We start from the raw sequence: 24,147 nt of genomic DNA on the forward strand, positions 1-24,147 counted from the left end.
AATAATAATAATAATAATAATAATAATAATAATAATAATAATAATAAGTTTCAGGGCTCTCTTGTAAATGAGTCCTCGAGGCTCAATGGGATTTATCTGTCTAAATAAAGGTTGAATGAAAAATAATTGTCGTCTTCATCGTTCTCATCATCGTTCACTTAATAATAATAATAATAATAGTAATAATGATAATAATAAAAGAACAGTTGTAGTTGGGCTCCGGGCTCTGCTGGATGCATTGAAGTGCAGCAGCTTTGCAGCCTCGTCTCCTTGCCTCCACTTGCTCAGACATCTAAAAAGACCAGTGTTGCTAATTAATAAAGGGCAAAAACCAAATTATTTTTGTTGCTTATTGATGAAGTGGAATTTAATGGATTATTTTTTTTTTTAACTTAGGACTAGGAATTGTTTGAGTTCAAATCTGCCAAGACACAGTGAGGAACTAAGTATTTGAACACCCTGTGACTTTGCAAGTTTTCCCACTTAGACATCATGGAGGGTCTGAAATGTTCATCTTAGCTGCATGTCCACTGTGAGAGACATGATATAAAAAAATAAATAAATCTAGAAATCACCATGTATGATTTTTTAATAATTTATTTGTGTGTTACTGCTGCAAATAAGTATTTGAACACCTGTGAAAATCAATGTTAATATTTGGTACAGTATCTTTGTTTGCAGTTACAGAGGTCAAACGTTTCCTGTAGTGTTTCATCAGGTTTACTGCAGCAGGATTTTGGACCATTCCTCCACAGATCTTCTCTAGATCACCAGGTTTCTGGGCTGTCTCTGAGAAACATGGAGTTTGAGCTCCCTCCAAAGATTTTCTATAGGGTTTAGGTCTGGAGACTGGCTAGACCACTCCAGAACCTTGATATGCTTCTTATGGAGCCACTCCTTGGTTCTCCTGGCTGTGTGCTTTGGGTCATTGTCATGTTGGAAGACCCAGCCATGACTCATCTTCAATGATCTAACTGAGGGAAGGAGGTTGTTCCACAAAATCTTTCAATAAATGGCCCCGGTCATCCTCTCCTTAATACAGTGCAGTTGTCCTGTCCCATGTGCAGAAAACACCTGTAAAGCATGATGCTTCCACCCCCATGCTTCAAAGTAGGGATGGTGTTTTTGGGATGGTACTCATCATTCTTCGTCCTCCAAACACCGTGAGTGGAATTAAGACCAAAAAGTTATATTTTGGTCTCATCTGACCACATAACTTTCTCCCATGACTCCTCTGGATCATCCAAATGGTCATGGTCAAACTTAAGACGGGCCTGGACGTGTGCTGATTGAAGCAGGGGAACCTTCTGTGCCATGCATGATTTTAAACTATGACGTCTTAGTGTATTACCCACAGTAACCATGGAAACAGTGGTGCCAGCTCTCTTCAGGTCATTGACCAGCTCCTCCCGTGTAGTTTTGGGCTGATTCCTCACCTTTCTTAGGATCATTGATACGCCACGAGGTGAGATCTTGCATGGAGCCCCAGTCCGAGGGAGATTGACAGTCATGTTTAGCTTCTTCCATTTTCTAATAATTGCTCACACAGTTGATGTTTTTTCACCAAGCTGCTTGTAATTGCCTCGTAGCTCTTTCCAGCCTTGTGGAGGTCTACAATTTTGTCTCTGGTGTCTTTGGACAGCTCTTTGGTCTTAGTCATGTTAGTAGTTGGAGTCTTACTGATTGTGTGGGGTGGACAGGTGTCTTTATGCAGCTAACCACCTCAAACAGGTGCTTCTAATTTAGAATAATAAGTGGAGTGGAGGTGGACGTTATAGAGGAGGACGAACAGGTCTTTGAGGGCCAGAACTGTTGCTGATTGGCAGGTGTTCAAATACTTATTTGCAGCAGGAACACACAAATGAATTATTAAAAAAATCATACATTGTGATTTCCTGATTTTTTTTTATATATTATGTCTCTCACAGTGGACATGCACCTAAGATGAACATTTCAGACCCTCCATGATTTCTACGTGGGAGAACTTGCAAAGTCGCAGGGTGTTCAAATACTTGTGTAGTTTCCTCACTGTATGGATTATTTCAGCTGGAGTACCTACCGAGGCATGATGGTTTTCTTATGTTTAAAGGACTCAGTAACGGTGGAGGTTGACCATTCTCTTCCCGATATCTTGCTAGTTTTTCTTCTTTTGGCTGTGGGCAGTCATGTAAGAAAAAAATAAAACACTCTTCCAAAAGACTTCAGTCTGTGTTGAAGAATAAATGTGGTCACACCAAATATTGACCGTAAACTTCATTAAAACTAAATTCTGTAAAGTTTTTACTTTCGGCTGCTCCCTTCGTCAGGGGCGCCACAGGAAGTGACCTCGCATGAAGATTTAACAATATAGCTATACATATTGTTATTCTTCTTTATTTCCTTTTTTTCTTGTTGTTTCAGTAAAAGCACACATCTTTTTCTAATTTTCTTGGCACAGATAAAGAAACAAGACTTTAAGTTCTATACCATGTGACATTTTATGGGTAAATGGATTTAAAAACAAATTGAAAGTGTTAGAAGTGAAGTGCATGTGTACTCAGGACCAAACAAGTAAAAATGTAAATGTGTTGTTCATAGTGTCATGTTGTCTGCAGCTTTCTTACCTCAGGGAACAGAGCATTCAGAAGAGAGGGCTGGCAGACGGGACCAGCGAAGTCAACCACAACTTTGAAAACACACCGAGTACTAACGGCAAGGTGATCACTCTCACTTTGATCAAGGCTTCTTTCACTCACTCAATGAAAATCATGCTCAACTAATGAATATTACTTGGTACAAATATGTGGAAAAATGTGTTGTTGCGTGAATGTTCATGAGTCATTCACACTTTTGTGATCAATTTTTCTTTCGTACATTTTTCAGCACGATTCTCGTCCCGCAGTTTTCAGCTATTTCCACAAATCATAAATCAAAATGTTCAGCTCTTCCAGGACTATTCTGCTATGACTTTTGGTGCAACTTTAGCTTTTGAAATATTTAGCTTTTTCTGCCATTTTTTTCATAGAAAATGAATTGAGCTCATTTTACATCTTTCATATCTTTACATCTGTTAACAACCGTTTACTGCTCCTTTCACGTTTTGTTCTGCTTCAGCTTCTTTCTGCTTTCCTGTGCAAATTTAAACATTTTTCAGCTGCTTTGTGCTTCTTCTAACTTGTTTCTGCTACTTTCAGCTTATTTCTGCAAGTTTCAGGTTTTTTAACAAGAGACCCTTTCCAAAAAATTAGAATATCATGGTTGTTTAACTTCCATAATTTAAAGATTCAGGGCCCACAATTTAAACAATTTCAAGTATTTATTTGTTTATTTTTACATAATTTGGACTTCCAGCTCATGAAACCCACGAAAACAGGATTTCAAAAAATTAGAATACTGTGGAGAAATCAGCCCACACGGGTCACTGGTTGTTGGAGAAATTTCACAAAATTCGATCCACCATTTGTATTTACCAGTGTTCGAACTCGATGAGCGACTGGAACCATTGTAAACATTTGAAAAACAATAATGACAACACCATGGTCTAATCCAAAAAAGTTCAATCTGGTCCTCTGGACATTAAAAAAAAAAAAAAAAAAAATGTAGAAACATTTCGTCTCTCATCCAAGAGACTTCCTCAGTCTGAGGTGCTGTTTTCAGCTCAGTCTCTTAAATAGCACCTTCTCAGAGTGGATCAACCAGTTTGCTGCTGACAACCAAAACCAGCTGATCACATGCTCAAGAAGGACCATCAGCCTAACAATGGGTCATTAGCACCTGATGGCTGTTTACTGTTCACAGAGGGCTGAGTGATACTAGCAATCACAGCATTGTAAGAGGGGGACAATTGAACCCGGAGGCTCCACCCCTGTTTAATGATGGACGATTTCTTTTCACAAAGATGGCCTCCTTTACTCCTCTCTCAAACCATCGTTCCTCTCTGTCCAGGATGTGAACATCTTCATCCTTGAAAGAGTGACCGCTGGCCTGGAGATGAGTGTAGACCGCAGAATCCTGGCCTGATGAAGTTTCTCTTCTGCTCTGGGCCATCATTTTGGCCAGTGGCTGTTTAGTTTCTCCGATGTAAGACTGATCACAGCCCTCCTGACACTGAACAGCATACACAATATTACTCTGTGCCGGGAGACTGGATCTTTGGGATGAACCAGTCTTTGCCATAATGTATTTTTGGGTTTAAACGCAGAAGATCAACATCATCAGGTCAGGACTCTGCGGTCTACACTCATCTCCAGGCCAGTGGAGTCTGACTCCCAACAGGCTTTTGTGCAGCCACATCTGATCCGACACGGCCTCAGCCCTTAGCCATCAGCTCTGAACCCGTTCAGAGCGTTCCGCAGCTTAATGAACGGCCGTTTGGGATGATGGATCGCTGGCAGTAGTCTATCTGAAGCTTAACTTAACTTTTTACCTCTTTCAACTGGCTGGTCAGCGCGCGTTCAAATGGCCATGTACGGCAGGTGCAGTTTGGCAAGCCATGTCGGCATATAATTGGATTGTCGGCCGTGCGCGTCCGTGATGCAATAAAAAGCTCGACACCGACCCGGCCCGCACATTAAGCACATTATTATGGCCTGGTCCGAATCCGGGTTGGGCGGGCGGGGCGGGGCTCCAGGTTCGGGTTAGAAATGATAGTTCTAACTCTGGGCCCTTGAGCAAGGCCCTTAACCCCCACCATCTGCTCCCCCAGGCACCCTAGATGCCAGCTCTCTGCTCCACACAAAGGGCTGTGGTAGCTCGGTGGTTGCATCAGGAAGGTCATCCTGCTTAAAAACAATTGCCACTCGAGTTAGTTTGTTGTGGCCACCCCGAAGAAGAGCAGCCGAAAGAAGAAAAATGTTAATTCATTGAATGGTATCCAGTGTTTCCTCTAGAACAGTTCCCTTGGCAGGGCGCACATCTTTTTTTTGTCGACTGGAGGGAGGGGGGGGGGTAGTAGTACGGGACGGAGTCTCGTCTGTGTTGCATACTAGCTTAGCGCTACGTTGCTGCCAGCATTTGTTGCCGTGGCAGGAGAAGTGGAGCGGTACGTCAGTAGCAGATTTGCTAGCGTGGTTGTATTGTGCACCACGCTACAACGATGCTGACAACTGTTGGGTTGGGGGGTCGGTAGGCTGGGCGGGGCGTCCTGCTTGCCTAATGGTAGGAGAAACACAGATATCAAACCCAGAGCTTGAAACACGTCAGATACTCAGATTTTCTGTTTGTCTGGTGTGCATTGGCTGAAACGTGTACGTTGATGTGTCCTCAGAGGTCATCGGATGACTCACTGAGTCAGGAGGAGGAGTCTGGTCCTGGCTTTGGGAAAACTGGTGAGCTCCAGGAGGTGGTGGACCGACAGACTGCTGATCTGGGACAGCTAAAGGAGAGCATGTCTGTCATGGTGTCACGCATCAGTGAGCTGGAAGAGAACCTGGACACAGCCCGAAAGGACCTCATTAAGTCTGAAGACATGAACACAAGGCTACAGAGGGACCTCAGAGAGGTGAGAGCAGTTTCTTAAATAAAATGGATTGATTCCATGTGTGGTACTTTAGAGACTTAAAGGTTTTTGGTTAACAGTCTATGGCTCAGAAGGAAGACATGGAGGAGAGGATCACCACCTTGGAAAGACGCTACCTTGCAGCTCAACGTGAAGCTACTTCAGTCCATGACCTGAATGACAAGCTAGAGAACGAAGTGGCCAATAAGGAGTCCCTCTACAGACAAGTAGGTTCCTGCTCTTAACATTGTTGATGCGACAAACCAAGGTTTTTTTTTTATGTGTCTGTACAGTCAAACCCAGGCATGTTGAGGTGCTTTTCAGCAAGCAGCACACTGCAGATCTCTGTTTTCTTCATCAATAAAAGGTCACAATAATTTGGCCCTTCAGTTTATAAATACTGTGCATGGATTTATAATTCATCTTTTCAGTTTAGTTTAGCTTTCGCAAAATCTTTGGCAGCGGGTGTTTTGTTTTCAGTGTGGACGAGGAAATGGAAGGAAATGTGACACCTTGAGTGAGATGAAGGTTTAGGGACCTCCAACAAATTAAAGCTGTAATATTCACTGATATCAATTCAGTTGTCTTTACCTAAATTACACCAGAGATTTATGAATCATATGTCCTTTCAATGTCAAATTAAATTAAAATTAGAAACGTGTCAGTGATTCCTGTTGTTACAACTCTGACAATCACAATGATGGAAGTTGTTCCATTGAAGAGTAGGAGGAGGACATTCTTTTTCAAGATGACGATAGTCGAGTCTCGCTGTGCGTTCAGCGGACATCATGCCGGCCTCTGCCTAGGAGAGATTAGCAATCATTGCCATCCCAGAAGCAAATGTTAGCTCCTAGCACTTAATACTCCCTACTGTGAATGGGTCCTCTCTTATTCTTGAGCAACTCATGGAGCATTATGGCCAAATTAACTTCCCCCACTTCACATTTCTGGCCAGTCACACAAGAGTTGACACAAACCCCCCAAGAGAAAAAGTTCTGCCCAGATCTTGTGTCTACATCAGGCTCTCGGCGCGCCTAGGAGACCAAAATTGTCATTTTGGTCTCGCAACTGCTTGAGAGAGCAGATTTTGTTTCTCTTCTCATGGAGTCTATCCAGTTTTACATTGAAGTCTGTGCACAGTTTATTAAAGAGGAGTTGGTTCTTACCACTTTAAATGTATTTTTCTTTTATCCCTATCAGGCTCCATTGTTCCCAGAATGCAGCCAGTGAATTCTTGTTGTGTCCAAACTGGATAGGAAACCTTGAACACACTGGCTGGATTCTTTTCATGTAGACAGTGGACAAGGAGACATCTTCCTGCTTTGCATTTAGTTTTTTAATCTGCCTTTGTGAGATTTTGACTGACCTCTTGACTTTCTGCCCACCCATCATTACTTTGTGTCCCTCTTTCCCCCTGCCTGTTGGTCTTCCTTCCTTTCTTTTCATCTTGTTGAATTGTTTGTTGTAGTCTGAGGAGAGAAATCGGCAGCTTCAGGAGAAGCTGGAACTGGCTGAGCAGAAGCTGCAGCAGACCATCCGTAAAGCAGAAAGTCTTCCTGAAGTTGAAGCTGAGTTGGCGCAAAGGGTTGCCGCCCTCACAAAGGTACAAATATCTGCCTCCTGCCAGCTGTTCTTTATCACCTGTTTCTTTAAAATGCTTTGAGAATTTTTTCAAAACTTTCAATATTTCCCACCTCTGTAAGGTGAAGCTGGACAGTTTTTTATTTCCAGTCTGCATTTGTTTATGTATGTGTCTGACTGCACTGTTTCCCCTACCATTATACAAGCAGGGCGCCCCGCCCTGTCAACAGAACTGAGCACCCTGTCTATTGAACTGCCACCACTGACGTAGCGCTAAGCTAGCAGCGCACAATACAGACGCGCTAGCTAAAAAGCTACAGAGATAGCGCTCTGCATCACTTACGCTGAGCTGTCTCCACACCACCCCCTCTTGACAAAAATCATGAAAGATATGTGTCCTGCCAAGGCAAGTAAACTAGGAGAAACACTGCACGTCTATTAATGACTATTTTCAGATTTTATTAAACTCATTCAGTCAAGTCAAATTTATTTGTATAGCACATTTAAAACACGAACCGTTTCCAATGTTCTTACCATTCTGTGGTTCAGAAGTTACTTTGCAAACAGTCTCAGCTATTAGCACACCAAATTTGAGCTAAACATTTGTAAAACGGATGGAATTATAATCCAGTGTGTGTGTGCGTGCATGGGTTCGTGTGTGTGTGTTTTGCAGTCAGTTGGCTGTGGCAGTCATCTTGACTGACTTGCTGACTACAGAAAATATTCTGTTGTGACTGATTTTCAACACATACTCTACTTTGTCACTATTTGGAGTAAACCATCATCTTAACCCGCTTCTCCCTTTTCGGGTTGTGGGGGTCACTGGTGTCCATGTTCAGCCATCACTGTGAGAGAGGCGGGCGACACCCTGAACAGGTCTCCAGTCCATCACAGGGACACATAGAGACAAACAAGACAACCATTCACTCTCTTTCACCTAGGGACAATTTAGAGTTGCCAATCAGTCTAACATGCATGTTTTTGGTCTGTGGAAGGAAACCACAGTACCTGGAGAAAACCCACATATGCACCCAGAGAACATGCGAACTCCACCCAGAAATGTCCCAGACTGGGATTTGAACTGGCGACCTTCTCGCCGAGAGGCTGCACTTCTACCCTCTGATTCACCGTGCCACCCTTTAATTCAGTTCATTTCAGTTGCCGCAGCCAAGTGACTTTAGAAAACGTCATGGTGATAGTTCAGTCACTTTTACAGATGTGTTAAAATTTGGTAGTGGAGTAGCAGAATCCTTAAAAGACATACCTCTAAGTGGTATTCAGTGCATGTGCTTTTTAACCTTTACCTGTTGGAATCAACCGTTTGTCTGTTAGCAAAATATCTAATGAACCACTGAACAAATAATAATTAAACTTTCAGAAAGCAATAACTAGGTGTTTGGTAGGGGAAACTAGTGGTGGACCAACACCAGCAGCTGACATGGTACCCCAGACCATCACTGACTGTGGGTGCTTCACACTGGACTTCTGGCATTTTGGCATTTCCTTCTCCCCAGTCTTCCTCCAGACTCTGGCACCTTGATTTCCGAATGACATGCAAAATTTGCTTTCATCCGAAAAAAGTACTTTTGTCAGGTCAGGCGCTTCTGCCGCTGTTTCTGGTTCAAAGGTGGCTTGACCTGGGGAATGTGGCAACTGTAGCCCATTTCCTGCACACACCTGTGCACGGTGGCTCTGGATGTTTCTACTCCAGACTCAGTCCACTGCTTCCGCAGGTCCCCCAAGGTCTGGAATCGGCCCTTCTCCACAATCCTCCTCAGGGTCCGGTCACCTCTTCTCGTTGTGCAGTGTTTTCTGCCACACTTTTCCCTTCCCACAGACTTCCCACTGAGGTGCCTTGATACAGCACTCTGGGAACAGCCTATTCATTCAGCAGTTTCTTTCTGTGTCTTACCCTCTTGCTTGAGGATGTCAATGATGGCCTTCTGGACAGCAGTCAGGTCGGCAGTCTTACCCATTATTGTGGTTTTGAGTAATGAACAAGACTGGGAGTTTTTAAAAGCCTCAGGAATCTTTTGCAGGTGTTTAGAGTTATGTCGTTGATTCAGATGGTTAGGTTAATAGCTTGTTTAGAGAACCTTTTCATGAAATGCTAATTTTTTGGGACAGGCATTTTGGGTTTTCATGAGCTGTATGCCATAATCATCAGTATTAAAACAATTAAAGACCTGAAATATTTCAGCTGGTGTGCAATGAATCTGAAATATATGAAAGTTTCATTTTTATAATTACATTATTTAAAATAATGACCTTTATCACAATATTCTAATTTTTTGAGAAGGACCTGTGTATATTTAAATATATATATATATATATATATATATATATATATATATATATATACACATCCATCCATCCATTTTCTTCCGCTTATCGGGGGTCAGGTTGCGGGGATAGCACCCTAAGTAGGGAGGCCCAGACTTCCCTCTCCCCAGCCACTTGGGCCAGCTCCTCCGGGGGAATCCCGAGGCGTTCCCAGGCCAGTCGAGAAACATAGTCCTTCCAGCGTGTCCTGGGTCTTCCTCTGGGTCTCCTCCCAGTGGGACATTTCTGGAACACCTCACCAGGGAGGCGTCCAGGAGGCTTCCTAACCAGATGCCCGAGCCACCTCATTAGGCTCCTCTCGATGTGGAGAAGCAGCGGCTCTAGTCTGATTCCCCCCCGGATGATCGAGCTTCTCATTCTATCTCTAAGGGAGAGCCCAAACACCCTGCGGAAAAAACTCATTTCGGTCGCTAGTATCCGAGATCTCGTTCTTTCGGTCACAACCCAAAGCTCATGACCATAGATGAGGGTAGGAACGTAGATTGATTGGCAAATTGAGAGCTTCGCCTTTTGACTCAGCTCTCTCTTGACCACGACAGACCTGTATAGCGCCTACTTCACTGCAGACGCTGCACCTGTCCACCTTTCAAGCTCACGTTCCATTTTTCCCTCATTCGTGAACAAGACCCCAAGATACTTGAACGCCTCCACTTGGGGCAGGACCACCTCTCTGACCCAGAGAGGAAACTCTACCCTTTTCCAGCTCAAGACCATGGCCTCGGATTTGGAGGAACTGATCTTCATCCCGGCTGTGTCGCACTTGGCTGCGAACTGCTCCAGCGAAAGCTGTAGATCACGATCTGATGAAGCCAATAGGACCACATCGTCTGCAAAAAGCAGAGACGCGATCCTAAGGCCACCTAAACGGATCCTCTCAACACCTTGGCTGCGCCTAGAAATTCTGTCCATAAAAGTTATGAACAGAATCGGTGACAAAGGGCAACCTTGGCGGAGTCCAACTCTCACTGGTAACGAGCCCGACTTACTGCCGGTAATGCGAACCCGGCTCTGACACCGGTCATACAGAGACCTAACAGCTCGTATCAAAGTGCTTGGTACCCCGTACTCCCAGAGTACCCCCCACAGGGTTCCCCGAGGGATGCGGTCGAATGCCTTCTCCAAGTCCACAAAGCACATGTAGACCGGTTGGGCAAACTCTCAGGCACCCTCCAGGACCCTGCTGAGAATGTAGAGCTGGTCCAGTGTTCCACGACAAGGACGAAAACCGCACTGCTCCTCCTGAATCCGAGGTTCGACTATCCGACGGACCCTCCTCTCCAGAACCCCCAAATAGACCTTACCAGGGAGGCTTAAGAGTGTGATTCCTCTGTAGTTGGAACACACTCTACGGTCCCCCTTTTTGTGTAGGGGGACCACCACCCTGTCTGCCAATCCAGGGGAACTTCCCCCGATGTCTATGCAATATTGCAGAGTCACGTAAGCCAGCACAACCCTACAACATCCAGAGCCTTAAGGAACTCTGGGCGAATCTCATCCACCCTTGGGGCCCTTCCACCGAGGAGCTTTTTAACCACCTTGGCGACCTCAGCACCAGAGATTGGAGGGCCCGACCCAGAGTTCCCAGGCTCTGCTTCCTCAGTGGAAGACATGCCGGTGGGATTGAGGAAGTCTTCAAAGTATCCTGCCCACTGACCCACGACATCCCGAGTTGAGGTCAGCAGCACATCACCCCCACTATAAATAGTTTTTGTGTTGTACCGCTTTCCCCCCCCGAGACGCCGGATGGTGGACCAGAATCGTCTCGAAGCTGTGCGTAAGTCATTCTCTATGGCCTCTCCGAACTCCTCCCATGCCCGAGTTTTTGCCTCAGCGACCACCCGAGTCACATGTCACTTGGACTACCGGTACCCATCAGCTGCTTTCGGGGTCCCACAGGCCAAAAAGGCCCTATAGGACTCCTCCTTCAGCCTGACAGCATCCCTCAGGTCTGCCTGGCATCCTCCCCCACCATCGGAGCCAACTCATCAACAGGTAGTGATCAGTGGACAGTTCCGCCCCTCTCTTCACCCGAGCGTCCAAGACGTGGCCGCAGATCAGATGAGATGACAACAAAGTTAATCATTTAACTGCAGCCTAGGGTGTCCTGAGCACATATGGACACCCTTATGCTTGAACATGGTGTTTGTTTTGGATAATCCATGACGAGCACAGAAGTCCAACGACAGAACACCACTCGGGTTCAGATCAACCACACCCCTCCAGGTCTCACTGTCATTGCCCACGTGAGCATTGAAGTCCCCCAGTAGAACAAGGGAGTCCCCAGGAGGTGCACTTTCCAGTACCCCCTCTAAGGACTCCAAAAAGGGTGGATAATCTGAATATGTATTTGACGACGGCAACAAATCTCAAAAATATTGGAACAGGCTATGTTTTCATTGTGAATCATCCCCTCCTCTATTAACAGTAGTCACGAGTGTATATCATATGTGTCAAACTCAAGGCCTCGGGGCCAAATGTGGCCCTTGTTGATATCTTATCTGGCCCCCAAGATGATATGTGAAATGAAAAATACTAATATCTCTTGAATTTTTTCAGGAATCTTTGATTATGATGTTGAAAGCACAACACAGAACATCAAATCAGACCAATCAAACTCTTGTTGAGGAACCCATGACAAAGAAAAGATGCTGGGTATCTGATTCGAGTTAATGTAGTTTCTGAAATTGGCCCGTAGTTGGAAAAAGTTTTTAATTTTGGCCCCCTTTTATAAGTGAGTTTGACACTACTGGTCTAAATAAACCAGGAACTGATGAGACCAGTTGTTCAGAGTTTTTGAAGGGGTATGTTATCCCATATGTGCCTGATGCAAGATACCAGCTATTTAACAGTCCTAAGTCTACCTCGCTAGATTTTGTTTATTGATACATTATATCAATAACCATCAGGTTGGGAAATCATTGGTGAGTCATTGCATATATAAAAAACTTGGTTTATTGTCACTTTCACAATAAACTCCTGAGACTCTCACTGTAGAAATCAGATGGAAGTTTTGATCGCTGCCCTCTGCTTCCAGGCAGAAGAACGCCATGGTAACGTGGAGGAGAGGCTGAGGCAGCTGGAGGCCCAACTGGAGGAGAAGAACCAGGAACTGCTCAGGGTGAGAAACGATGGAAAACCTTAGTTTTTTATTTTATTGTTGTATTTTACACTCTGATGCCTGAAATCTTAAATGGATTGCACATCTTTTGTTTGCACAAAATAGGATTTTTCTCATCTAATTCTTAAAGCCCTTACCAAGTGGCATTTGCATTTCACACCATGTTTCCATGTACCTGTGACGCAGGTGTATTTACCTGTGACCAATGTTCCCTCTAATTTTTCATGTGTCTGGGCAAACACACTGAGGACCACTGTGAGCATCATCAGATGTGCATGCTGTGCTCACACACCAGTATCACACCTGTTCAAAATCTGGGATATAGCAAGTTAAATGGCTTATTAAAATAATCTAATTACAACAGCAATTTCCATTAGTTCACTTTTAATATAAGTGATTTTGCCCACTTCAAATGAAAAAGACAATAATCTTGTTGTTCATGAATTGAGTAGTATATTATATGTGAAAGTCCTGCTTTGGTCTGGGTGAGGGTCCTGCTCTGGAAGATGATTAGCAACACAGTGGCCATTGGCATCAGAAGCATATTTGTAATGTGTGTGTGTGTGGGGGGGGGGGGGGGGGGGGGGGGGGGGGGGGGCACTGTTGGGGGGAGTCTGGGGGTCTTCTCCCTGAAATTTTTTAATGAAGTAGATGCCATTTCCTGCATTCTGGTGTATTTTAATGGGTTGTTAAACATCTAGTTTTACCTACATAAGAAACACTTGACTCAATAACTATTTTAGTGTTAATGGCACAACAAGACCTGCCTGACCAACAGAGAGAGGAGTAAAGGAGTCCATCTTTGTGAAAAGAAATCGTCCATTAAACAGGGCTGGAGGCCTCTGGGTTCAACTGTTCCCCTCTTACAATGCTGTGATTGCTAGTATCACTCAGCCCTCTGTGAACAGTAAACAGCCATCAGGTGCTAATGACCCATTGTTAGGCTGATGGTCCTTCTTGAGCATGTGATCAGCTGGTTTTGGTTGTCAGCAGCAAAACTGGTTGATCCACTCTGAGAAGGTGCTATTTAAGAGACTGAGCTGAAAACAGCACCTCAGACTGAGGAAGTCTCTCGGATGAAAGACGAAACGTTTCTACTTTTTTTTGTTGTTGTTTTGCTTTTTTTTTTTGAATGTCCAGAGGACCAGATTGAACTTTTTTAGATTTTTCTACCTGGATTATTGAGCATGCATCAGGAGATCTCTTTAGAATGATTTGTTCAATTAGCTATGTAGAGATCAGGTAGAGTGTTGTATGAATGAGTAAATGAGGCACAGATTGTACTGTAAAACGCTTTGTGAGTATCTTCATTATATAGAAACGCCCAATATAAGTACAGTCCATTTAACTGAGATGAATGTTAATAAACGGATGTTAAATTTTCTGTTTTTGACCTGTTCCTGTTTTTACATGTCTTACACCTATGTAGATGTTATATTTACAAACCGGATTCCAAAAAAGTTGGGACACTAAACAAATTGTGAATAAAAACTGAATGCAATGATGTGGAGATAGCAAATGTCAATATTTTATTCGTAATATAACATACATGACAGATCAAAAGTTTATCTGAGTAAATGTAACATTTTAAAGGAAACATATGTTGATAATTTCATAGTGTCAACAAATCCCAAAAAAGTTGGGCCAAGTAGCAATAAGTGGCTGGAAAAAGGAAATTGAGCATATAACGAACAGCTGGAAGACCAATTAACACTAATTAGGTCAATTGACAACATGATTGGGTATAAAAAGAGCTTCTCAGAGTGTCAGTGTCTCTCAGAAGCCAAGATGGTAAGAGGATCACCAATTCCACCATTGTTGCGCAGAAAGAGAGTGCAGCAATACCAGAATGGTGCTACCCAGCGTAAAATAGCAAAGACTTTTAAGTTATCATCATCAACCGTGCATAACATCATCAAAAGATTCAGAGAATCTGGAACAATCGCTGTGCGTAAGGGTCAAGGCCGTAAAACTCTACTGGATGCTCGTGATCTCCGGGCCCTTAAACGTCACTGCACCTCAAACAGGAATGCCACTGCCAAGGAAATAACAGAATGGGCTCAGGAATACTTCCAGAAAGCATTGTCAGTGAACACAATCCACCGTGCCATCCGCCGTTGCCAGCTGAAACTCTACAGTGCAAAGAAGAAGCCATTTCTAAGCAAGCTCCACAAGCTCAGACGTTTGCACTGGGCCAGGGGTCATTTAAAATGGAGTGTGGCAAAATGGAAGACTGTTCTGTGGTCAGATGAGTCACGATTTGAAGTTCTTTATGGAACACTGGGACGCCATGTCATCCGGACCAGAGAGGACAAGGATAGCCCAAGTTGTTATCAACGCTCCGTTCAGAAGCCTGCATCACTGATGGTATGGGGTTGCATGAGCGCTTGTGGCATGGGCAGCTTGCATGTCTGGAAAGGCACCATTATTGCAGAGAACTATGTTCAGGGTCTAGAACAACATGTGCTCCCATCTAGACGTCATCTCTTTCAGGGAAGACCCTGCATTTTTCAACACGATAATGCCAGACCACATTCTGCAGCAATCACAACATCATGGCTACGTAGGAGAAGGATCCGGGTACTGAAATGGCCAGCCTGCAGTCCAGATCTTTCACCTATAGAGAACAATTGGCACATCATAAAGAGGAAGGTGCGACAAAGAAGGCCCAAGACGATTGAACAGTTAGAGGCCTGTATTAGACATGAATGGGAGAGCATTCCTATTTCTAAACTTGAGAAACTGGTCTCCTCTGTCCCCAGACGTCTGTTGAGTGTTGTAAGAAGAAGGGGAGATGCCACACGTGGTAAAAATGGACTTGTCCCAACTTTTTTGGGATTTGTTGACGTCATGAAATTTGGAAACAACAGATTTTTCCCTTAAAATGATACATTCTCTCAGTTTAAACTTTTGATCTGTGATTTGTGTTCTATTCTGAATAAAATATTAGATGTTGGCACCTCCACATCATTGCATTCAGTTTTTATTCACAATTTGTTTAGTGTCCCAACTGTTTTGAAATCCGGTTTGTAACAAATTCAGCAAACTAAAATGCTTTCTTTTTGTAGGCACGGCAACGAGAAAAGATGAATGAGGAGCATAACAGGCGTTTGTCTGAGACCGTTGATAAACTTCTGTCCGAGTCCAACGAGAGGCTGCAGCTTCACCTTAAAGAAAGGATGTCTGCACTGGAGGATAAGGTGACTGAAATATTCCTTTTATCTCCCTGTCGAAGGCAGACATATAATGATAGTCTTTGTACGTACATAAACCTGCTCTTGTCTTCCCTTCCAAAACTTGTGACTATGTGTCTTCAGCTGACCCTGAACTTGTGCTGGTGTTTCAGCTTCCTCTGTTCCTGCCGGAATGATCGATTTCTCTGATGCTTTGTCTTTGATCACCTGACCCTGTTCTTGGTCCATCGACTGTGGAACTCAAGAGACACAGCCGAGCTGCGCCTGTACCGACAGGAGAGCGGGGTGGGGGGAGAGATAAAAGCCGAGCTGCGTTTGTACCGGCAGCTTAGAGCGGGGTGGGGGTGGGGGGGGGGGAGATAACTGAGCTGTGCACTGTCTGCACCGGCAGTTTAGAGCTGGGTGGAGACACAGCTGAGCTGCGCGTTGTATATTTTTAGCTAGCTAGTATTGCGCACAGCTAATTAGTGTTACACCTGTACCGACAGGTGGATGGGGCGGTGCGCAGTTTGGTTCTGTAGTTGGGCGCGCTCTGTTCTGTTAACGGGGCGTGGCGCCCCGCTTGTATAAGGGGAAACACCGACGTATTATGTCATGAAATTAGCATAATTTTTTTCCCGGGAAAGCTTTTTTTACCGGTATTATCGTGAACGATAAGATATGGCCCAGCCCTAGTGCAGCCCATACTGCGTACTGGTTTGAGAGGGTGTGAAGGAAGCAATTTTTGTAAAAAGAGAGAAACCATCTTTAAACAGAGGAGGAGGTCTCAGATTTCAACTTTCAAAAACTTATAATGCAGCTTTAGGACTGATACCCAGCCAGTTTCACACCTAGCATTAATGTCATCCAGGTGACCAGGGTGGCCCATCTGTGAATTAGCTTAACAAAGACCTTAACAAACCCCTACTGTGAGGTTTGATAGGTCAGTCTGCATATGGATGTATGTATCTTACCTCAGCTTTATAACTTGAACCCCACACTCACTGCTCTTTGACTTGAGAAAGGTTCTCAGATTAGAAGTGAAACGTCTTCTGTTACAAATAAAGTCCAGTTGTGTTTGTCTTGAACTTTTTTGAATTACCATGTCCTGGATGACTGAGAATCTTCACCAGCATACTGCAGAATAACCTTCCTGCTGCAGCTGATCAGCTGTTCTCTGTGCAGAGAAGTGGGCGTGGCCAAGAGTGTTTACATGTGGCCAGTGGCGGTCCTAGCCTATGCGAGCAAACCCCCCCCCCCGTATTCCTTTTTGAAAACAACTTCCAACACAAGCAGAAAAGGCTGTTGTTTTTTCCCGAATACACCAACCAGCTTCTAAGCATCTTTTCACCACTAACGTCTTCCAAAAATACTGGTGGTGGCAACTTCTACCATCATCCTCGTTCTTTGGAAAAACAAAGTTAGCTCTTACTTGACTTGGTCCTCTGCAAACTAACAGTGTGCGAATTTTGTTATTCAGAATACACTATCAATTGTGTCATCACCAAACAGTCATGATTATATCCCTCATAGTGGTTATGCCGCCCCCTGCTGGAGGCCGCCCATGTCGCCCATATAAGGAACCGCCACTGCATGTGGCTGAGAGCAGAGGAGACATGGAGCTGAAATCATGTCATTCTGTGCTCTTTTAGAGCGTTTACAAACATTGTTAGAATATTGCAAGAGTGCGGGAAGGGTTTAAAACGCCTTTATATATATATATATATATATATATATATATATATATATATATATATAAAATAAACTATTGACTACTTGTACTACTATTCCTACTTCGCTGTTTTTCACTTATCACGGGGCTTCAGGGTACAGATCCCCCGCGTTAAACGAGGGACCATGTGTTGGACTAGTAAGTATTGGAAAACAGAAATTGAAGCCACAGTTGACAGTCGCCCCCTGCAGGCTGGCTGTAGTACAATTTTTAAGTCCTGTCCCTATGTACAAACAAATTTTGATTATAAAAGAAAAATGCAGGACAGATTTTTTTAAACTAGGGCTGTTGATCGATTAATAAAAATTAAGCAATTAATAGTAAATCTGTTTAAAAATTAATCGAGATTAATTGTGATTAAACACTTTTCAAGGCAACTTATAATAAAGATGGATTCATTCATCAATTACGTCATTTACTTTTTTTTGTTTTTACTTTGACAATGTTTAAAAGCTTTAAAATAAAATTTGCAAAGAAAATACAGCACATAACTAAAGTGCATTGCAAACATTCATTTTGTGGTTCAAAACATTTACCGTTTGATGAACAGTATGAATTAGTGTGAACTGCAAATTAGAACCTTACAGAACATTTCTGCTTTGTTTTTAAAGCACATGTACCAGATCTACTCTTCATTTAACCAGCTACTAAGACAAACCAGTGTCTCTACATTACTGGAAGAGAGAGCAGCTCTCTTTTTCTGAACCATGTGGCCTGAGAGGGAGAACAGTCTTTCACAGGTACAGTGGTGGCAGGTGTGGAGAGATATTTGCAGGCAGTTTGTGCTACTCCAGGGTATGAGTCTCTTCTTTTTGACCACCACTGCAGTGGGCACTCGTCCATGTCAGGTTTGGATTCTGATTTGTAGCGGTCCAGTGTAGATAAACTGGAGTCTGCCTCATCGTCTGTGTCTGAATCAGATGATGCAAGCAAGAAGACGGACATCTTCCTCTTCTTTAGTGGTGCTTCCCCTGTTGTTTGAGCACCTTGGATCTGGGTATTTCTACCCTCTTTGAGCAAGTTGTTTAAAGAACTCCACACTTCTCCTCTCTCAGATTTAGGAAGGCATTTTAAGTCCTTGAACCTGGGATCAAGTGCAGCAGCATTCTTGAGCCAAGTGAGATTGGAGTTCTCCTTTCGTTGAGCCAGGTCTTCACAAAAGGCCTTTTTGAATCGCACTATGTTGACAGTCTGATCATCTGATGCTCCATGACTCTGAACATGTGGCAGAAGGCGGCAGCACCACAGAACAGGAGATGCAGTTCTGTCCACCCAGAGTTTCAGTGACATACCTGTGAAAACACTAAACTATAATCATTTGTTGTTAATTATTTGTTGTTTTACTTCTAAAATATGCAGAAACACACATAATTAGTTTGTCTATTTTTTTTACACAGTTTAACTGACCCATTGACTTAACTAATATCAACTTAAGTAAAATAATAGAAGGAAACAGAAATAAAAACGTACCTGCATGGCTCAAGTAGCTCCTCCAACTTCTTCATCTTTCCAAGCTCAGCGTCTGTAATCAGGGGAATTTTGCTGCTCTGTTGTGGCGGGGTCGCCTCTATTGGTGATTTATTTTGTTGGATCCTTTGGATCATGTGTAAAGTGGAGTTCCATCTTGTGGGCACGTCTTGAATCAGGGATTCTTCTTGTTGTTTATGTGCAACTTGCTGTTGATTCAACTCTCTAGCGTTAGATGGGCTGTGCTTGAAGTGACCAACAATTTTTCGACATTTGGTTAAAACAGCGTCAAATCCACTGTCCCCCAGTGACACTGTTCTCTGCAGAGCGTGAGCAGTACAAGGCAGGTGCTTATATGGAAGGAGCCTTGCAGCTGCTGTCAGGTCCTGAGCGTTGTTATTTTTCCTCAATGTTCCATTGTTGTGCGACCGCCTGGATGTGCTGCGCACATGCCTCTGCATAGTGGCGCTCGGTAGATTTACTCACAGTTAAAGCAAAGGAGTGCAGGCACCAGTTGTCATCAATAAAGTGAGCCGTGACACCCAGATAGCTATCATTGCTAGCAGAAGTCCAATGGTCGCAGGTGAGTGCGACGTACGGTGCTTGCTCTAACAGAGTTTGCTGAATCACCTTCTGGTTGTTGTACAACGTCTCTATTCTGGACATTATGGTTGACCTTGCAGGTAGCTGATGAGCAGAGTCCCCCGACGCCTCCCGAATCACATCCCTCAGCCCTGCATCCTCAACAATATTTATAGGTCGACAGTTTTTAGCAACCCAACGAGCAATAACCTCCGTTATTTTGTTGGTGGCTACCTTAGTCAGCGGCCCACCTCTCACTCCAAACTGTTGCAACGTTGTCTGTCGGAGACCTGCTCCTTCTGACGTCGCTGCCACACCGGGATGTTTCGCCCTCAGGTGATATGTGAGAGATGAATTGCTTCGGTGATAATTAAATACACCTTTGCAATATATGCAAATTACTTTGGTTTTGTCCAAAGCACCATCTGGTAACAACTTAAAGCGAAATTGTCCATTTAATATCGTGTCTTCCTTTTTGTCCATCGCTAGATTTGCTGAGTAACCGGAAGTGAGGTACAGCAACACCAAGGGGGAGCTTTTCAAATTAATCGTTGTATTAATTTATTTTATCGTGTAAAACATAAATAAAATAACGCAAATAATTAACGCGATAATTTCAACAGCTCTATTTTAAACTCTTTATGTTGATTCACATAGTTCTTACCTTATTGCTGTGTGTTCCAGTTGTGCATTTTATTAAATGCCTTTATGGTCTGTTACCCACACAAACCCCCATTGAAACTGTGCCAGCTCACCCACGGTCCAAATTAAATGAACCAAAAATCAGCTCTAGAAAAATAAATCATACAAATCTTATTAAAATAAACACAGTTACTTTACCAGAACAAAATAGTAAAATCATTAAATGTGGATTATTGAACATCAGATCTCTTTCATCTACGTCTCTGTTAGCTAATAATCTGAAAATACATTTTGTTCATACTAACCAGACATCTGTTTGTGTAGTTTAAAATAAAAATAATTACATCAAATTAGCAAAGTTTCTCCTAAAAAGAAACTGTCCAGATGACATGATTTAACCCTTTTTTGTGATTGTGCCGATACCATTATGTTGCTAGAAGGATGATAGAAATGCAGCTGCAGGAAAAAGACAAAGAGGAGACATATGGATGCAGTTAGAGAGGACATGGAGGTAGTTGGAGTGAGGACGGAGAAAGATGGAGGATGACTCGCTGTGGCGACCCCTGCAGAGAGAAAAGCCAAAAGAAGAAAGCAAAGTTATACAGATTTAAAAACAAGAATAAAATAAAAAGTTAATTGAAGATTAAAATTTTAGAAATCCATAGTAGAAGACAAAATACATAAAGGTAAAACCAGGTAAAACACCTTCCAGAGGGTATGCATGTTTTGTTTTGCAAACTCAATTTATTTAGATTACCCTTTATTTAACCTGTTTCTCTGTGCAGTTTTAAATTCTAGATGTGTCAATGGAAGCTCGTCTCAATGCGAAAGTGTCAGGAGTGTTTTTTTCTCTCTCCAGAACGCTCTGATAAAAGAACTGGAACACACAAAGAAGTTGATTGAAGAATCTCATCATGAGAAGGTAAAGGAGTGTTTGAAACAATTTCCTTCTTATGTCAGTAGTCCAGAAGACTTTCAGGGTTCCCAGCGACTCCGGAAATCAGGGGAAACCTGGAAAAAGACTTTCACATTTTTCAGACCGGGAAAACTCGGGGAATTTGAACTCTGACCCAGTGGTTTAAAGAGGATCTTCCTTAGAGTTTAACATGTACATGTATTAATACTCGTATTATAGTATCAACAAGCTCTATAAGTCCATATAAGCCGCGCACACTAAATAAAACATGATTCATACACACATAAGTTGCGCTTGTGTATAAGCCGCGGTTGTTCACGTTGTAACAGTAGTGGCAGCTCACAGCCACTGACAGATGTCCAGCTCTTGTAGATCAAGAATCAATCACCAGATGATGTTTTATAGACTTTGTCTTCCTGTTCAACACACAGACAGAGTGAAGCCTACAGGTCTTCATGACACAACTACCTCCCTCACTGGTTACTGGTTACTAACACAAACTAACACATAATTATCACATGAACAAAGAAGAACACACTAATCACTACAAGAACAGTGATAAACAGCTAACTGAAATGATTAACAATGAATATCAAATTGTGTTCTCAATAATCCAGGTAAAAAATCCCAACAAACTTAAGTCAGGTCCTCCAAAAGATGAAAGACTTTTTTTCCATTCATTTCATCTTTCACCTGCTCTCTCCTCCTCTTTTTTTCATCCAAAAGACTATAAGACTGAATTTGTTCTGGCTCCTCAGACTGATGAAGTCTTTTGGATGAAAGATGAAACATTTCAACAAAAAGAAACCGTCCAGAGGACCCAACTTAACTTTGTTGAATTAACAAGGAGTATAAATTTTACCCATAATCCCTCTCTGAGGCCATGTGACCAGCAGTCAACCACAGTGAACCACAGAATGCAACAGTACATACCGCTAACATACACAAATACATGCAGTAAATGTTTTTTTCTGAACGGTGCCATTAACACGGCTGGTTAAAAATAAAAATACAGTAGCCTACCAGGAAGTCATCGATTGCTGTCTTTAAGCTGTCCTCCTGCTCCCCAGAGCGAAAGTTGCTCTGTGAGCATGTGAGGCTCACATGCTCTGCACATGCAGAATTGTGAAAGTGAATCCCAGTAAAACTAGAATCCCCCTCCCTGTTTGCTCCTCCTCTCCCCGTTTCATTGGTTCAACTGTGACCTGTTCATTAATTTCATTGGTCAGATTTTGTTTTTACCTTTATTTATACAGGTAGTCTCATTGAGTCATGAGGACCCACCCCCAGTGTATTGGGCAGCTCTGTGAGCGCCCGGGTGTGACGAAGCAAAATGTTTTGGCAGCAAGAAGCAAGTCTGTCAAAAACAAATTCCATAAATTAGCTGCAGCATTGTATACGCCGATGTGTTCAGTGTTCAGTGCCTGTGATAAAAATAGTGGCTCATGCACCAGAAAGTACGGTAACTTTCTTTTACTAAAACTAACAGGTAATATTATGTCCTAATATGAAAAAACAATTTAAGCTGCATATTGAATATCCATTATCTTTACCTGCTTATTCCATTTTGGGTCACGGGGGTCGCCAGTGCCCATGTCCAGCAATCACTGTGCGAGGGGCGGGGGACACCCTGGACGGGTCGCAAGTCCATCACAGGGACACATAGAGACAAACGAGACAAACAACCATTCACTCTCTCACTCACACCTAGGGACAATTTAGAGTTACCAATCAGCCTAACATGCATGTTTTTGGTCTGTGGGAGGAAACCGGAGTACCCGGAGAAAACCCACGCATGCACGGAGAGAACATGCAAACTCCACCCAGAAAGGCCCCTGGACCGGGGTTTGAACCAGGGACCTGCTCGCTGAGAGGCAGCAGCTCTACCAGTTGCGCCACCGTGCTGCCCGAATATTGAATATGGATACTGTTAATTCCAATACTTTGCTTAGCTAGCACCCTCCTCCTCCACTACTTAAATTGTACCTGCTCTGTGTGCATCACTATCTGGGTGTGTACACATGTACACTGTGGAAAAAAAGAGGTAAAGTTCAGCTTAAAGGCCAGCTGTCAGTGTACTACCCTCACTAAGTTTAATTGTTTTATTAGTCCTTAGAATTTAGCACAATGCAATTGAAATGGCCGGAGAGTTTATAGTTTTGAGTAGATTAATAAAAATGTGTCTGTCTGGGACATGCCCTCGGATCCCCCAAGGACTGCTCACTAGGCAGGTGCTCACTAATACATATACATGTCCCTCTTGGCCATCAGCAAATGTTGGCAGGTATGATCGAGGCTTTAGATATTCCGTTTTATATTCATTATATTGTTACCAGTTTTAATCTGGTTTCTAATTTAGTTTAAATGTAAACTGGTGCATGTAAACTGGCAGTGAGTTTTAGAAAATTAAGTGGGGTGCCACCTAAAATAATGCCTAGGGTGCCAAATTGGCTAGGGCCACTGGTCCTTACTGATTGGCTATGTTGGTGTTTTAGTTTCTGATGTTAGACAGTATAATTAATTATTTGGAACAATTGCCATATGCAAGTACAGTAAATTACAACATACCTTACCATCATCTTTGAATGTGACTCCACCCACCACCTAAGATGTTAAGTTTGGTGTGACTGAAAGATCTCCAGGAATTTCAGGATTTCTCAGGAAAAAAAAATCATGGAAAATGCAGGGAATTGTGTTTTCATGAACTGCTGGGAACCCTGACAATGACCTCTTTCTTAGATTTTATTTATTTAATCTAACTGGGATGTTATCATTTTTTTGTATTTCTTTCAAAATGCAAACTTTATTTTTTCTGCCACATGAAAATGTCTGTACATATATTTTTCTGTAGGAGCAGCTCTTAATCCAGATTGAGACAATGAGGGCAGAAAATGAGCAGGACAGGAGTAGGAGTAACTTGCTGCATGGGTAAGCTGCTGACTAATAGCTTTGGCTTGTTTTTGAGAAGTTCTTGAGATTCTGGAATTGCGCCGCTCAAGGTGGCTGCATGTTGGAGTAGCTCTGTTACTTCTAAGATATTACTTTTGAAAACTTTAATTCCTCTTTTTCTTGATATAAATTGCTTTTTTTCATGATTATTTCCTCTGGTGTCGGATG

The 24,147-nt window shown here is 43.0% G+C and overlaps 1 protein-coding gene across 1 annotated transcript in view; it reads left to right on the top strand.

The window, feature by feature from the left end:
- Window positions 1-24,147, top strand: part of LOC119424952 (liprin-alpha-1) — a 229,419-nt gene that overhangs the window by 48,786 nt on the left and 156,486 nt on the right. The window contains exons 6-13 of the mRNA XM_037692477.1: window positions 2,595-2,696; window positions 5,246-5,479; window positions 5,557-5,703; window positions 6,945-7,079; window positions 12,435-12,518; window positions 15,587-15,718; window positions 20,974-21,036; window positions 23,882-23,958. Of these exons, the coding sequence (XP_037548405.1) occupies window positions 2,595-2,696; window positions 5,246-5,479; window positions 5,557-5,703; window positions 6,945-7,079; window positions 12,435-12,518; window positions 15,587-15,718; window positions 20,974-21,036; window positions 23,882-23,958 (974 nt within the window). The remainder of the gene's footprint in view (window positions 1-2,594; window positions 2,697-5,245; window positions 5,480-5,556; window positions 5,704-6,944; window positions 7,080-12,434; window positions 12,519-15,586; window positions 15,719-20,973; window positions 21,037-23,881; window positions 23,959-24,147) is intronic.

Source organism: Nematolebias whitei, chromosome 2 (assembly GCF_014905685.2).
Source record: "Nematolebias whitei isolate Nwh7 chromosome 2, NemWhi1, whole genome shotgun sequence".
Taxonomy (NCBI): Eukaryota; Metazoa; Chordata; class Actinopteri; order Cyprinodontiformes; family Rivulidae; genus Nematolebias; species Nematolebias whitei.